This window comes from Mycteria americana, chromosome 2, assembly GCF_035582795.1.
Source record: "Mycteria americana isolate JAX WOST 10 ecotype Jacksonville Zoo and Gardens chromosome 2, USCA_MyAme_1.0, whole genome shotgun sequence".
Classification (NCBI taxonomy): Eukaryota; Metazoa; Chordata; class Aves; order Ciconiiformes; family Ciconiidae; genus Mycteria; species Mycteria americana.
The window spans coordinates 107,173,077-107,189,720 of record NC_134366.1 but is presented as its reverse complement, the minus strand read 5'-3'; the positions used below and the strand labels follow the sequence as shown (position 1 = coordinate 107,189,720).

The 16,644-nt window shown below is 37.2% G+C and overlaps 1 protein-coding gene across 3 annotated transcripts in view; it reads left to right on the top strand.

Annotated features, from left to right (window-relative positions):
• Positions 1–16,286, top strand: part of ELP2 (elongator acetyltransferase complex subunit 2) — a 42,080-nt gene extending 25,794 nt beyond the window's left edge. For 2 of the 3 annotated variants that reach the window (XM_075494179.1, XM_075494178.1), the window contains 9 exons: positions 1,975–2,044; positions 4,379–4,474; positions 4,603–4,660; positions 8,606–8,678; positions 9,114–9,300; positions 10,923–11,044; positions 11,548–11,690; positions 12,220–12,333; positions 13,284–16,286. In XM_075494179.1, coding sequence (XP_075350294.1) covers positions 1,975–2,044; positions 4,379–4,474; positions 4,603–4,660; positions 8,606–8,678; positions 9,114–9,300; positions 10,923–11,044; positions 11,548–11,690; positions 12,220–12,333; positions 13,284–13,467 — 1,047 coding nt within the window. In that variant the 3' untranslated portion in view covers positions 13,468–16,286. The remainder of the gene's footprint in view (positions 1–1,974; positions 2,045–4,378; positions 4,475–4,602; positions 4,661–8,605; positions 8,679–9,113; positions 9,301–10,922; positions 11,045–11,547; positions 11,691–12,219; positions 12,334–13,283) is intronic. The other variant, XM_075494177.1, reaches the window with a different exon arrangement.
• Positions 16,287–16,644: the final 358 nt, after the last annotated feature.

Here is a 16,644-nt window from a genome sequence, read left to right as displayed (position 1 = left end):
TGAAACCTTCACCTTATTTTTCCTTTCCCTTCTATTTGCTTCCATGTGTGGTGTTTCATATGTATTTTCACAGTGTTGTCTTATAAAACAGGTTGTATTTGAAACTAAACAAGACCTAGTGTCTGAAGATTGCAAAGAGTATGGGTAAATTTGAAATAAGTCAGACCAAGTAGACTACTGTACACACTTGGTGATTTGAAAGCAAACAATAAAGCCTGGTAATGTGCTTCTCCTTAATTTAAGGGTGTATTAGTCTTGTCTAGATGTAATTATTGTTGTGTGGTTATGTGGTGGTGTTTTTTTTAATTGTATGCTTGGAAATAGTGTGAAGCTTTCAGCACTGTAGTTAGTTGTTACATATAAATATTTATAAATATGTAGTTGCTCATGCTTTATTTCCTCTTGGCATTGGAAATTTTCTGGAGGCCTTTACATTCCAGTTCTTAGTTGTCAATAAGTATACTTTCCTACGCTGTGGAAAGATAAGACTGCAGAGTTGCCGTCCTTTGTTTGCTCCCCGTTTGCTTTAAGATCTAATTCTGTTTTTCTCTGCATTTTGTAGAGCAGTCCTCATTCAGGGTAGTTTGCCTCTGTACAGTGTCTTGCATGCTCTTTGCATTTCTGGCTCAAAAGCAGTGTTTTCTGTGCAGCTTCTCAGAGGTGGATTAGCCTTTCCATTTCATTTAACAATTGAAACATCTGGGAAAGAAATCAGTTAATTTTTGATAGCAAGAAGTTACATAAGTAGCTGTTTAGCACTTTAATTCCTTAAGACTTTGTAAGCATTTGTGTTAATGACATTGTACAAATAACATTGTGCTTTTATAATGCTGGCAGATGTCATTATTTTACTTTTATGTAGACTTTCCTTACCAGCTCTTCCTCTGAGTGCTATTTTTTGATTCATGGTATCACAAAGTGTTTCACATGGGCTTTGTTTAAAGAGGAAGGCTTTATGAACTCTAATGATACTGCTACTCTTAAATAGCTTTATTGAGATTGTTTGCTGTGAATACTTTTTTTCATTAAAGTGGGTAAGCTTTTTCTTAATTTAGCTGAAATGCCTTTCCCAAAAAATTACTTAAAACCAAAAAAGCCAGCTTTATATTCAGAAAGGGTTGAATAGGATTATATTCAGTTCAAATCCGTGGGATTGTATTATGCTTTGGGTTGTAATGAAGAACCATTTTTGTTTTAGAAGCCTTAGACCAGTGTGTGTCTCATACATTTTCTCATCAAATTATGAAAATTTAAATAAATAACATAGTATTTTAAGCTGTCACCTAAATTATTAATCCAATTCTGTAAAACAGTCTTTCTTTGAACTTTTCAGACACTGTAAGAAAGGGGTTTTACAGCTATTAAATCTAATATTTTTCCAACTCTGCACAAAGGGCCCCATGTTCACTTACCCTTTCTAAATTTTGGCTTTTCCCCCCATACCTTTATGGAAGTATTTTCTGTCTGATTTCTTTCCTCTGTGCTGCTCTAAACAGCCACATACTCCAGCCACATCTCTGTGCTATGTACTCGGTTGTATTTGAAGTTGTGGGCACAGGCACTCACCCTCTGTCCCCTTTTCCGAAATGCTGCTTTATTATTTCACCTTAGAACAGACTATTTCCCAGTCCTATTGTGTTAAAAACTGCAGTGCTCTCAGTTGATTAATTATCATGTATATCCTAGAATAACTAAGATTGTGGAAGAAAACCTGTAATTAAGGAAGAAGATGCATGCTTTACAGCAGAACTCTTGAGCTGAGGCCTTGGAAAAGCTTTTTTTTCTGGCACTTCATTTTGTCCAGGGTATGTTCTGGATGAGTTGGGAGTTCTTCAAAGTGCCCCCCTTCACTTCTCCAGAAAAATCTCTTTTTATCACAGGGATTCTTTAAACTGTGGGCTTTGAAATCTGAACCTACGTGACAGTCTGTGTGTAACCTTTCTTTTTTTTTTTTTTTTTTTTTTTTTAATTCAGCAATCGTCTGATCTTCCAGAAGGTGCAACTGTGCCAGCTTTGGGATTATCCAATAAAGCTGTTTTTGAAGGTATGGCTAATGAGAAATAATGGTGATGGTCCTTCATGTGGAAACTTGGTTGGGTTTTTTTGTTTGTTTGTTTGGGTTTTTTGAATGACTGTTTTAGCATACGCCTTTTTGTTAGGGCTGTCATGGTAAGCTTGACTGCAAGTTTAGAATCTAGAAATAAAATTGTGCAAAGTGTTTATTTCTCTGGTAGCACCTAAATAATGGTACTTAAAAATAATTTAAAAAAAAAGCACTAGTGAAAGTCTTTCCTCCCCTTCTCTGCCTTTGGTTTCTCCCCTAAACATCCTGTACTGTCTTGTGCAAACCCAAAATGCTCTTTCCCTGCCTCCTATACTGTGTCCCACGCCCCTGTAGGAAGTAACCCCATTCAGTCTGCGCAGTGCTCCCGAGAGGCTCTCCTGGTGACTGATCTTGATGAGTTTCACACGGATGCTGGGGCTCATTGCTCTCCTGTGATGGGTCTGGGAGTAGCCAGGGCAGGATATTATTTGAATTCCCCCACCTGCCGTTGTTCCTCTGTTTTCTCCATGCTCACTGCCCACGCCTCCCCCCCAGAAGACTGATGACTTTTAGCCAAAAAGATTAGTATTGAATGGCATATTGTGAAAACTAGGTTCAGAGTTGTTAAAGCAGAACTACCTGTTGCTACGTGCGGTTTCTCTGTAAAATACCTTGACCTCCAAAGCTATATTCTGGAGTCCTTTTCACACTCTCCTCAAATGTTAGTGCCTTTGTAGAGGCTTACAGAAGTAATGATGCTTTGGGGGGATCAGTCACATTTTCTGTTCCAGTGAAAATAGCCATAAACCTTCTCCAGGTAAATGATGCTTTGTGAAAGTATTTGGGAAGGGAGAATTAGTTAGCCAACAGTAACTAATGTTCTGTCAGTAAAGGCTGGTGAGGCACCAGAGAAATTTCTTGGAGAGGTGGTGGGGATTGCATTGTGAGGGAACAAGGAAGGAGGAACAAACATCTCTCTAGAATGATAAAAATAACTGAGTAGTGTCTTGAGACTGGGGATGAGACTGGTAATCTGGTGTTTAATAAAGTCTCTGGTAAAAATGCACTTACACTGGAATCTACAGTCAGACCTGTTTCTTCTCTGCTTAAAACTTTATCAGAAGGTGTGAATTAAAAAAGGAAGCATTTTAATAAGCTTTGTCTCCAGGATCTTCAATGTCAATACAGCTAAATTGTCCTAAATCTTTTGTGAGAGGAAAGTAGCTTTGTTGTACTTGAAGTAACTTGTAAAATACATTTTGGCTAAAGCTCTTTCTTCTGTTTTCTCATGAGTCCTTCTGCTGAGAGAGGGAACAAAACTTCCTTCTCCTAGAATATTGTCACACACAGAATTACTAATTTCCATTCATTGCGTGTGGCACACCCAGAATCAGCACTTTGAGTAGAAAAGCTGTCAAATTTTCCTGCATTGCCCACCGGTGCCCACTGTCAGCGCTGATGGCTTGGGTTAAAGCCCCACAGATCTCTTTTCTTGCTTACTCTGCAGAGGAATCTTCATGGTAAGCGATGATCAGATAGTGGTCTCAAATTAGATAAATGTTGCTAATTTAGTTTTCAAGGGGAGAGAAGACAGGATGCATGAGAAGATAGTGTTTCTGTTCTGCTTTTTCTGTACCTGCTTTTTTAAACGTCTGTATTTGAAATGTACATTTGACAAATAGCTAGATTGTGTCTGAGAGCAATTGTTCCCCAACTCTGTACCTTTTTCTTAAATAATACCTTCAAAGTGAAGGACAGAGTTGAATTTTAACTTAAAATTAACTGAGTAATTTCAGTTACGTCTGGTACTTTTGCCTAAAGCTAAGGACTGAGCCCTTGGCAGTTTTGCTGAAGTTTGCAAATTGTAGATACACTTCTGCAAGTATAGCTTTTCATTTAGGGGTCTACATTAAGTTTAGGAATTAATCACTTGTATCTGAGATTTTTGCTTTAAACAATTTCAGATACAGAATGAAAGGTTTAACGTTGGGGAAGCACAGGTTCAACTCCTGGTGACTGCTTCTTTAGGTAAATCAAAGTCTCTTTAAGAATCTCTAAAAGAGACTGTGCTGATGGAGAGAGGTCAGTCTCAGGATAAAATTAGTCCAAAGGTTAGATTATTATTTTTTTTTTCCTTTCCTCCTCATTCTCATGTGCATTAGAATAACTAGATTCTAATATTCATATTACTGTAACTCTGGAAGCAGAGTAACCTAATTTCCATTACTTATATTGTAAAAACAATAGATGTTTTTTACTTGTATAATAAGTGCTCATATTTTCCTGCTTGTCAAGTGTGTTCTCTCTAGCTAATGAAGTGCTTACTTTGAATAGGAGATATGGCTGTTCAACCAGCTGAGGATGAAGAAACATTTAATACCATTTCGAATCAGTATCCTGAGATTTATTTTCAACCCTTGATTCTTACAGGTATGAGATTCCCTTCTATTGTAGGAAATAGAAAATGAGGTTCATTGGATATAAACTTGAAGCATTATTTAGCCGATTTTTAGATTATTTAGTACCAAATTTGAATATGTTGTACAAATGTCTCTTAGAACCTCCCCCAGAGGATCACTTGCTGCAGAATACCTTGTGGCCTGAAATTCAGAAGTTGTAAGTTTTATTTTTCTTTTTTATTTAATTTACAAAATTTCCAGAAAGCTATTGCAACATATTAATGTAGTCTGGTCTTGCAGGTTTTCCTATTTTACTACCTGATTTGACTTTGTGTGCAGTGCGTTGCTTGTAAAATAAATAAATTATATATAAAAACTAGGAAACAATGCAGAAAATGGCAGTTCGAACTGATGTGTCACAAAATTTTATTTCACTAGTTCTTTCTGTACCAGTGAAATATGTATGTTTTTTAGCACAAAGCTATTCTTTTGAATTTGTAGCGATCAAACTTTCATTGTCCCGTTGGATGCTTGTCTTTTAAAAGTCTGTTTAAGGCACCGATCCCTGTTTTTTTTCCTCTTTGTTCCAAGAGAATAGTAAGGTTTCTGGTCTGCTATAAGAAACTGTGGCATGTTTTCATGGTCTTATCTGTGCTCTGGAATGTGATGGGCCTCTCTTTCCATGCTGCAGCCTTTGTTTATGTGTGTCTGCTCAGCACATCTGCTTAAAGCCTTGTCTATACTGAAGGTCTCTCTGCATAAGGAGTTTTCTACTTTTTTTCCACTTCGTGGCACAGACTTGCAGATCAAGTTTGTCTTTCTGGTATGGAAGTAAAGGCTGAGGCATCAAAGGATGAGCTTCCCCCTAAAGCCTAGCAGAGTTATAAGATGCAATAAATGGAAGCAGCAGCCAAAATAGGATGTGTCTGGTGGTAGAGCAAAGTGATGAATGTTGGGTAAGATTGTTACAAACCTAGTTTGTGTATTGAATGCTGACAGAGTGGGTTGTGGATTGCAAAGATAATAGTTACGTGGTCATAACAATAATTGTTTTGAGGTTGTAGGGTTTTAGAATTCTTCAGCTGTGTTTTGTTCCTTCTTTTCTGAGATTCACAACAATTTGCAAATGAAGGTTGTCACCTTATTTGTTCCTTAAAGATCCTGGTAACATTAGGCTACACTTTCACAGTCTCCAAAGTTTTAGTATCAGTCTTCAAAGTATAGCACACAAAAATGAATCATCTCAAGCTCTTATGGGTTTATTTATCTGAATCTCCTGAAGGAGTGGTCTCAGGCAGGAACAAGAAGAATGTTGAGCCTTTGCTGATGATTCCTTTATAAATTACCAGTTTTGTGACTTCAGTTGGAGGGTGGGAAATAAAAGCTTTCGGAAAACAGTTTGCAGGTTGCTTTCATTTGACTGAGTGGGAGGTTTTGTAGGAGCTCATCTTTACCTTCAACCGGGCAGTTAATCTTCTTTGAATGCTTTTAAGCTCTTTTACTGTGTTTGTACTCAAAAGTGCTTCTAGGAGGGAAGCCAGTGGATATTAGACCACGTCTGCACATTTTGTAATTTCTAACTGTTACGTTAACTGCTTCTCCTGTGCATGCTAGGGCCACTAATGCACCCACTCACGTAAGCAGTTTGATGAGGGATCTTTAAGTAGTGAAAAGGAGCCAAGGCCAAAATTTTTCTTCGTTTGCCTTTGACATTTCTCAAAGTCTAGTGAGACATGAATCTTTGATATTCTGCTACAGGAGTACTGCTGATGTGCTTTTATATCCTGCATTCATTAAAATAACTGCATTTTATGATGATCTTCAGGTGACTTAATCTGAGCAATTTTTTCTGTTTTTAGAGACACTGGTGATGATAGGGATCCTTTTATGCAAGCGCAACAAGATGTAAAAGCATTCATAGACTTTCCGTTTTTTTTGCTCAGGATAATCTTGAAAGAAGTAACATGAAATTGCATAATGTAGATTTCAGGTTGCCATAGCAGCAGAAAAACTGTGAGGAACTGACTTGCTAAAAATAGCTTGTTTGTCATTGACATTTGTGTATTCCCAGCTCTAACTTGACACTAAATTTTAAAGGATTAGTATTGGGTTTTGAATACTGTTTGCTTGAGTAGGTTTTAGTATGAAGAACTTGCTGATATTTTTACATGATCTAATAACTTTAATATAAAAATATGATCAATCCTGTGAGAGTATGCTAATCTTTATCCTCTTGGAAAATTACCGTAGAGAGTTTATATGCAGCAGGCTGAGATTAAAGCCTGAGTGTTGACATAAATATATATGTTTATATGTATGTGCATTTCATGTAATACACTTGGAAGTCTTCAGAGATCCTTTTTGACTTGAAAATTACTGTAATCATTTGTCTGGACACTTTGAAAGTCCAGTCAGTTTACCTGTGCATTAAAAAATGCTATGAATTGTACATTGCAAAGGCAGAATCGCTTGTGGTTGAAAATGTCATTTCATTATTCATTCATGCAGTTGCTTCTCTCCATTGTGAATGTTTTTTTCCGTGTTGTACTACATAAATGAAGGGATCAGATTGTGCGTATGGGGGCAGGGGAAAGGGTTGTACTGGAGCTTCTATACTTGTAAGGCTCATACACTCTTGTAAACATCATCTCCTATTGCCACTAACTTTCTTCTGTTTACTGGAAACAGCACTGGGCTATATAGGCTGGGGGTCTGACCTTTGATAGTCCTGCTCATGTGACTTTGCAAAAGACTGTATTTTAGGTTTTATTTTAACTTAAAGAGAAAGATTAAATTTTAATGCTTCTATTTAGCAAGAACAAAGTTGCATGCAAAAGCTCAAAATGTTTCTGTCAAGTGCTCTTCAATACTACATTTAGGAGATAAAACCGAAGTAATTGAGGACTTGTTTCACAAGTTGTTCCACAGGTTATTTTGCCTTCACTGAATTTCAGGAAATGATACTTTTCATGGGATATATACTTTTCAGTTTTAGAAACTTGACTTTCAATGGTTTTCACTACAAAATAGTCTCCAGGAATGTGCTTTTAAAGTAAGCGTTGCGATAAAACTCCTGCTGGTGGCAGAGTAAGGGGAAGACACGAAGTAATACCTTTATCATTGTAAGACACAATCAAATTTGCAAATTAACATTCCAATTAAGCACAGCCACCAGTCCCTCTCCCCCCTGAAGCTCCAGGCACAGTTACTTTTCACAAAAAGGCAGTGCATCCCCAATCTTCAGACATGAGTGTGGGAGTCTGTCTATGCCCAGCAGCGACCTTCCTGGACTTCATTCAACAGATACAGGCAGTAATTTGTCATTTAAACAGATGGCTGTTTTGGCTGCAAGTGAAATCCCACGAACATCAATCCCGTATAAGAACTTCTTTGAAACACTGCTGACCAAAGGAGTTTATTAAGAGAACTGCCCATCTCTTCAGAGCTGGGAATCAAAGGAAGCCCCCTCCCCGCAACTGGTATTTAGCTGATATTTGTCCACTGTTTACAGATTGCATCTCCAATTTTACTCTACTTCCAGTCTGTTTTCTGACTGATTTTAATTTGTGTTAGTCTGTGTGGCATTTCTGCTTATTAGTTAAATCCCAGTCCAGATATGTGAGCTTGAATTCCAGCAGAACTTGTGTGAAGACTGATTAAAAATGTATTTCTGGAGGAAGCTAGAAGTTTTGTTGTTTTCCTTTTCTAACATGATTCTTGTCCTCTAGTTCAGAAATCTTCTTTCAGTATTTCACAGAACAGGCATCCTTTGGCTGGGTGTTTGTGGTGTATTTCTTTGGTGATCTTCAAATATGTAGCTTCTGACTTTTATTGGTAGTGTTAAAATTGCTTTTCCTGCTGCTTTAGCCTGCTTTGTTAACCATTAGGGTAGCTTCTGCAGTGCTGATGCTTTAGGACTATGGAATGGGCTGGAGAGTTTGTTCTGTAGTCAGTTCCTAAATGTGAAAGAATTTATGTAGATGTTTATATTGAATGCTGAACATCATTAGGAATTCTTTAGGATGTAATACTGAAACAGTGGTGAGAAGTTCCTGGCAGGTGCCTTTCATTTTTGCAAAGGGATTTAGATTAACATAAGAACCTTGATACATACTGCAAAAATGACTGTGATGTGTTGAATATCTTTTCACATTTATTTCAGATATGGACATGGATATGAAATTTTTTGTGTTGCATGCAATAATTCAAACACTGTAATTGCATCAGCCTGTAAGGTAAGAAAAGATTCTAGCACCATCTAGTGCAAAGTGCCACCAGATTTCTAGGGCTGACAAAGCAGGAGTCAGAATTCGGTTTGGGCTGAATTCTGTTCTTTCACTTAAATGTGAAAGATTTTGTATAGATGACAGTTGCCTTGCAAAGGTGAGAGTGAATGCAGATAAGCTATTATTCGTAAATTATGTATGATTCATTTTAAGGTATTAGTAAGATGAATTCTAACAAATAATAGGTATGAAACATTTTCTTACTGAGATGTTGTCAGCATTAGTAGAAAGTAGTGAAACAATCTTGAAACTTCCCAGAGGAAAGCTGATGCTAACTTGATTGCAAGCCTTAAAACAAGCCCCCTAACATCGTAGTATTTTGAAACGTGTGACTTTTATATGTGCTTTCGTTAATTCTCACTGATATTTTTTCCATCAATACAGGCTTCCAAAAAAGAACATGCAGCAATTATTTTGTGGAGCACTACTTCTTGGAAGAAACTGCAGAGTTTGTCATTTCACAATCTGACTGTTACTCAGCTGGCATTTTCTCCTAATGACAAATATTTATTAGCAGTTTCTAGAGACAGGAATTGGTCACTGTGGAAGAAACAAGACTCATCAGAGTCAGGTAAGATATGTAAAGTGGATATACACATTTGAAGACTTCACGGTTTGTTTGATATTTTTGGCTTCAAAATATTTGAAAGAGAATTGGTAAAATATTTTAATGGCCATTTTCCTTACAACATTTAAGAATTCGTAGTGTTGTAGGCTCCAGTGGCTTTAGGAAGTGAAATTAATGGTGTATAGGAAAGCTAGAGAGGGAATTAAAATGTGGAGAAGAATATAATAAGGCCTCAGAAGCTGTTTGATCGATGGGTGTAATGAAGTCTGCTATTTGTTCTCCTGCCTTCTGCTTGTGATTGTGTGTTTCAGATTTACTGAAATCAAGTATACATGCCGGAGTGTAATGCCTGAACATCAAACTGGTATTCTATTAAGGAAAATCTTCATCTTGGTGATCTGTGCAGGCTAGGCTGGAAGGTTCATTGTTACACCCGTGTTCTGCATAGAGCTGCCTTGTCCTTGTTTGCAGGGCATGACACTTTGAGACTCTTGACAGGATTAATCTCTGTCTTTGGTGTGGCTTTCTGATAATCCTACACAATTGATTAATTTGACTAGGACTGGCTCTGTCTGGAAAAAGAGCTGATAGTAAAGATTCAGTTGACTTTCTCATTAAGACTTTGAGCCTTGCAAAATCATGAGGAGATTGCTCTTGAACACTTCAGTGGATTCCTAGAACAGATGCTTGTGCTGAAAACGTTTATCATTGCACTGTTGGCATAATAGCACATAAACACTACTGGGCTCTATAGAGTTTTCCTAGAGACTTGGCAGTGAGTTTTGGCCCCTTCAGACAGTGTCCGGTTGTATCCTGGCTTGAGATTTCTGTTCTATTCAGACTTCTATTCTAAAGCTTGGCATATTGTCCACAGTAGTTACAAAATGTTTCAGGATAAGGAGTATGAATTCTCGTAGGAAGTAGAGGAAATCTTCTTTTCATCTGTTCATCAATAACTTTTCTGTCTACAAAGAATATCATTATCAGTGTAAAGCAAAACTGCTGGTATTGGCATCCTAAGTAGTGGTTATTCAAAGCCTGTGCTCCAAAATGACATCCTTTTCTACTTAGGAAAATCATTCCCATTTACTGATCTGCTGATCAGATTTATTGCCTGATTGTATGCATATTGAAATGGCAGACTGTCTCTTTGGGAAGAGATTAATCTTTAGATCATTATGATTTGAGTTCTTGGGGCTTTACTGGTAAATAGGAACTGTAGTGAAATTATTGGGGATACCTGAACACATGGTAAACGTTGCACTATGCTAAAACTTTTGAAGTCAGTGTTCTCATGAAAAACTTGTATAGAAAGAACCTGAAGGTCTTATACTTTGACTTAAATTCTTCTGAAACAGATACGTGTGTAAAAGATCAAACTGTTCCTACTGTTTTAGTGCTGTAAGGGCTGACAGATATGGTCTGGAATAGATGCTAATTATCACTGTGCTAAGTGTTGGGGAAAAACATTTATGTGGTGCTAAGTATTCCCAGTTGCTTTAAAGATGAGTGGAATAATGTTCGAGTATTCCTGCAGTTCTTTCATAGAGCAAGTAAGAGTAACAACTATTTTTAATATGTAGAGTAGGTGAAGCAAGGGTTTTCCTCTATGTGTTTTATTTCAGGACCAGTTTTCAGTTGCTGTGCATACACAGACAAAAATACAGCTGTTCACAGTCGCATCATTTGGTCTTGTGATTGGACACCAGATAGCAAGTATTTTATTACTGGCAGTCGGGACAAAAAGGTAATTAATATAAAAAGAATTGAAAAAGCCCAGAATTATTTTAAATGTATTTTAGATTAGCAAGTGCTGTGTTCTAATGAGCCCATATTCTATAAATACACAAAAAGCTTATTGTGTGTATTACCACAGAATCAGTGAGACTTTCATATGCTAAATAAAGTCCTTGAATATGTATGTACAAGACTGTGGTCTGCCAGTTGGACTTCCTCCCTTCTTTTTTCATACAGTAAGACAAGCATATGTCACATAACTCTTATGGGTCTCTAAGTTTTTGTTTAACTTTCATAACAGAATCTGGTTTTGTTGTCAGTATCTTCAATGCAATCAGACAGACTGTCTAAAAAGTTGAATCTTTGTAGATAGACATTTTGGACTATTTTAGGGGTCATCCACTTTGTTCTGTGCCCTGGTAGTATTTTAACTGAGTTATTCCTTATGTTTTTGTAAATGCATTTACAAAAAGCTTAAAGTGAAAATTCCTAAATGATTCTCTTTCTTTACAGGTCATTATCTGGGGCCAGTGCGATTTATCTGCGACTACTGAAGAGAATATGTTGGATTCAGTCAAGCCTTGTTCAACAGTACTGGATGCTGGGGATTCTGTTACTGCTGTTAGTATCAGCCGTGTGCTTACTCCTGATGGAAGGTATTGCTATTTTTCTGTAATGCCATTTTGTGTTTAATTTGAAATTAGTATTTTTTTCCCCTTTAGTCATTTTTCTGTGGCTAAACAGCTCCTAAAATCTACCTGTCAAATATTTTGACCATTCTTTGAACAGAATTAACTCTCCTTTTTTATTTCCTAGCCTTCTCTTCAGGTGTATGGTGACTTCTCCAAACAGTGTAACAATTAAAAAAAAAAAAAGAGGGGAGGAGGGACATTAATGCACCTGAAACACATTCATTCTTCTAGCAATATTGACTGGTCTTATGCTGTAATAAGCTCCTTATTTTTTTCCTAACCAAATACATTTTGCAGGTTTCTACTTTGCTCATTTTTTGTGAAGAAGCTTTGAATTAAATTGTGATATTTTTTAATGAAAAAGTAAATATTGATTTGAAGGGCAAGGTGCAACACAGTGTTTACTAGTTCTTTCTAGCTTGCATTAGAGCCGGCTTCACTGAGCTGCCTACTGTAATTTCTTTCAGAACTAATGCAGTTGTTCTCTTGATAGATATATTGTTGCAGTAGGCTTAGAGAATGGGAAGATGATCTTGTACACCTGGAAGCAGAGTGGGCAAGAACCAGCACTAGCCGATTGGACCGCATATGTTGAGATGGATAACAGGTATGTCTTTTGAAGTAAGTTAGGAGCAAGGAGATGTTATTCTTGAGACTAATAGTGCTGGAGTTCTGTTCTTATAATTTAAAATGATATGTAACTGGTTTATTTGTATATAAAAAATTGTTATCCTTTTAGGAAAAGGCTGATCCCTGAAAGTCTAAAGATGTCTTTAAGCAAAACCTGGAAATAAAAATACTGGTTATTTAGATTTACTTAAAAAAATGACAAACCCCAACGAAACCAAGGGGGGGGTATTAAACCCCCAAATAATTCATGCCATGCAAATGCTTTGAGAAGTATTACCCTTTGTTGGCCCCTCATTTAAAAAAAAAAAAAAAAAAAAAAAAAAAAAAAAGATGATAGAAAACACTAAAGAGGGGGGGAAACGAATCACTGTCTGTGTACATCAGCAAAACGTTTTGGAGTGGATGACAGCAAGTTTTCAAGAGCAGCTTCTAGCAGCAACCAAAGGAATGACAAGCTGTATGTGGTGCTGCTGCAGTGACAGCTAGAGAAACTCTCTGTAGAGAGACTTTGAATGTTTCACTTGGAGCACTCTCCTAGATTCTTCCTTCACATACTGGCATTGGTAGTACCAGAAATGAAAGCTGATGGTGACTTTGACCTCTGTGTGCTTGAAGTGAATTGGAAAGAGACACCAGATAACAGGAAATCGCAGGCTAAAAGCCAGAAATATGTCATATCTCAGTAACTGAGATGCTAGACCTGCAGCTTAATGTGGTAAAACTTGAAATCAATAGCTGTTTAAATTATTGATGAGTGAGAGGATAAAATGTCATTACTGTTAATGGCCCTACTTACTTTAAGAACTTAATAGCTGCTGGTTGTCACAAGTCAGTTTTTGCTCAGTTGGTAGTGTTAAAAGAAGAGTACTAATTATATAAATGTTGATGTTTACACTCACATGCCCAACTGTGTTTGACATTTTGCAGTTATGTATGGATTTCTTTCTGTTGCAGCCAAAGTCATGCTCTTGCTGTGAAACGTTTATGTTGGAGACATCATGTGGGCAGAGCTGGACATAATGATCAGAACAGCAGCGAGTGGTTGCAGCTTGCAAGTTGTGGAGCTGATCACTGTGTTAAGATATTCAATGTCAACAGATTTGCTCTTTAGCTAAGACAGCAGGCCTGTCTGTGCAAAACAGATTCACAAGTTTTTATTTCAGCTTTAACCATTTTGATTGTTGAATTTTCTGTTTTCTGCTGTGGAAAGTGAAACATCTGCCACGTAACTTATTAAAGCAACTTTTGTGGTAGTTTGAAATGTCGAATATTTTTCTAATTCTGCAGTTCCAGGAATATGGAGTATTTTATATGTTTTGGTTGGTGAATGTCCTGGAACTGAGGGATGGCAGAAGGATAATGAGATAGCTTTATTCACTGTGACTCTGGGGGTGGGTGGGAAGCTGCCAGTACTTGGGTTCTTCTGTGCTTGGGATTGCGAGTGGAGTACTGAATTCTTTTGAACTCCTTATTCCTATTAAACTCAACTGTCAGTTGACCTACCAGTGCTGACACTGTGTGTTTAAGCATGTGCAGTTAACCAGAGATCAGAGTTAAACATACAGCTTTCTCTGATTGCCTTCTGAATGTATCTCACAGCCCTGGTCCAAATCTTAGACCGCCTTACTTTAGAAGGAGTAGTTTGTGTCTGCATGCTTGGACAGGCCTGCTTGTTTGTTTTTCCTGTCTACATTCCTCTTTCTTCTGCTGTGCAGAGTGCTGGGCTCATGCTTCTTGGTCATGTGGGGCTTAAAGCCTAACTCACAGACCACTTAAATCTTCTGGTATCTCCTCTCTGTACCTGTGAGCCCTTGCTGAGCAGAGTGCTATAGAAGAGCCACCTCTTACTCTGCTTGAGGGCTATTCTCTACAGTTTGGGCTGCAGAAGCTTACAAATATCAGTAGGCAGGAGAGCTGAAAGGTGGCAGCCATTCCTTATACTGCCTTTGGACCCTTCCTGAGTTTTGAGTGTTCCTTATCTGTTCTGGTGAGAAGTTGAACCAGTTAACTTACTTGTCTGATTGTCTTGTAATTTAAATAGAATGCTAATAGACCTCAGCAGGTCTGTCTCCAATTCCAAAGTCTAATTAGAAATCAGTTAAACTTTGGGAGTGAAATTATTTTTGTTCCAGAACCACTTTCTACCCAAACTGGTAGTGCAGAAATAATTGGAATTGTGCTTAACTTTTTACTGTGTTGCATCTTTATCTAAAGAACAGTTCTTTCAGAGTGGGCCAGGCTCTTTTCAGAATAATTATAGTTTATGTTTTAAAGGTTTTTATATTTTAGCTTTTTATTTTCAATTCTGTTTTTCAGCATTAAAAAAATCATTTTTTAAAACTACTTAGGGGAATAAAAACCTGACTTCTTAATAAAGATGCTTTGCTATGTTTTACTTGTAATATCCCGTGCTTTCCTTACATGTGTGCTTTAAGCATTTGAGTAGTGTATTTTACTTGTCTGGGAATTTTTAAACAACCGTAGACTGTATCCTGGCAAAAGAAAGTCATAAGTTATCACTCATGAGGCTTCAAAAAGTTGCCAAAAGTGGAAATTCGTTCTGTGTCACAACTGTAATTTGTTATCTTACCTGCAATTTGATGATATTATACTGCATAATACTTTCCAATACTAGTACGTCTTGCCATGCAGCCCCTCTTGCCTATAGGCAAAAGTGAAACGTCATACTGTCCCTCTCTCTTATTTTGTGAAATGCTGTCATTAAACGAGCATCAGCTATTAACATGATTTAGTAATCCGTTCCATTACCCCTGGGATTTTTGTGACTCAATCACATTGAAGAAAATACCTCATTGTTCCAACTTTAAATACACCAGATTAGTCTGTTGATCTCCCAAGTCTAAATGTTTGTAATAGACACTTTATTTTCAATTAAGTTAGAGGTTGTCAAGAGACACCTCAACACATGATTAATATTTTTTATGTACGATGTTATCTTTGTTCACATATCACTTTACTATGCAGTTAGTGGGCGTGACTTTTACATATGCCTTTATCTTCTCAGTAAATCCACTAAAGTCTTTGCAAACCAGCATGCAAATCAGCATCGGGGTAACAAGTCAGGTACTGATTTCATTATCTCAACTGATATCAGAAAATTAGTTGGCTCAATGTAAGTGTGATACCAAGGAAAAATCGGTGTAATTATAGTGATCATTTTGGGGGTAGCATTGGCTGCCCAATGAAGAACAGAGTTCTTTAAACAGCAACATAGTACCCTTTAAGATTATTCTAAGAGTCCCTAGAAAATTTCTTTTCTCTTTTGTTTGGTTTCTTTGTATTAAAAAATGGAGAAAAGCAAGCATTTTCCAGGCATTTACTCTATTCATTCTACTTCATTATTCTTGTTTTATTGGTTTGATTAAATACTGCTGGAATCCCAAAATGTGTCTTAATTAGGCTTTTATTTGAAAGAATCTACTGTCGTTTTTTGTCCAATGAATGGCTATTGCTTTTATTTTCTTCCACGTGCTTTTCTTTTGTATATACTTACTCAGAGAGACTATTTAAATCATTAAAAATAGTGCATGCATTCATGTACTACTTCACACATAAAAAAAAAAAATTATGGCTTCAGTCATATTTACCTGACTGAGCTGACTGGAGTCCCATTTACCTACCAAGCTGTCTAACTGCTATATGTATCCATTTTTATTTCTACATTCTTATATGCTTCCCTGGTGCTCTTATCATTGCTGTTCCCTCTTGTGAAGTGCCATACCTCTTTCCATTCCTACCCATCCTTTTTTTCTTTTTTTTTTTTTCCTTTCACCTAAATATGTCATTATTTTTCATGGCCTCCCTTAAATGAAAACTCTAATTACACTCAGGTGTATTTTGAAAGATGGAGTTAGCCCCTATACTTTGCAAGTTGCTTGTATCACCCTCTTTCAGCAGATAGCTCAATGTCATACAATAAAAACGAAGTTGAGGTAAGTGTCATCTTATTTATTTCTTCCTATTTATCTTCAAGACTATCAAATAAGCCCTGCCAACTCCAATCTTAGGAAGCTCTAGCTTTTCACAACACAACTGTTGATATTGCATTTGTTTTTTCCCTTAACAATGTGATGGAAGATCATGGCCCATGGTCAGAGGTATAAACTTGCTGTCTGGAATCATGATTGCTGTCTGGAATCATGATGGTCCCAGCTTTGCTCTTTCCTGCCGCTCCTAAGGTAAGGCACAAGGACACTCTTCCAGTGATGAAAGCCCAGAGGCAAATGGTACACGGCAAAATGCACGTGTCTGTAGCAGCCTAATCCTC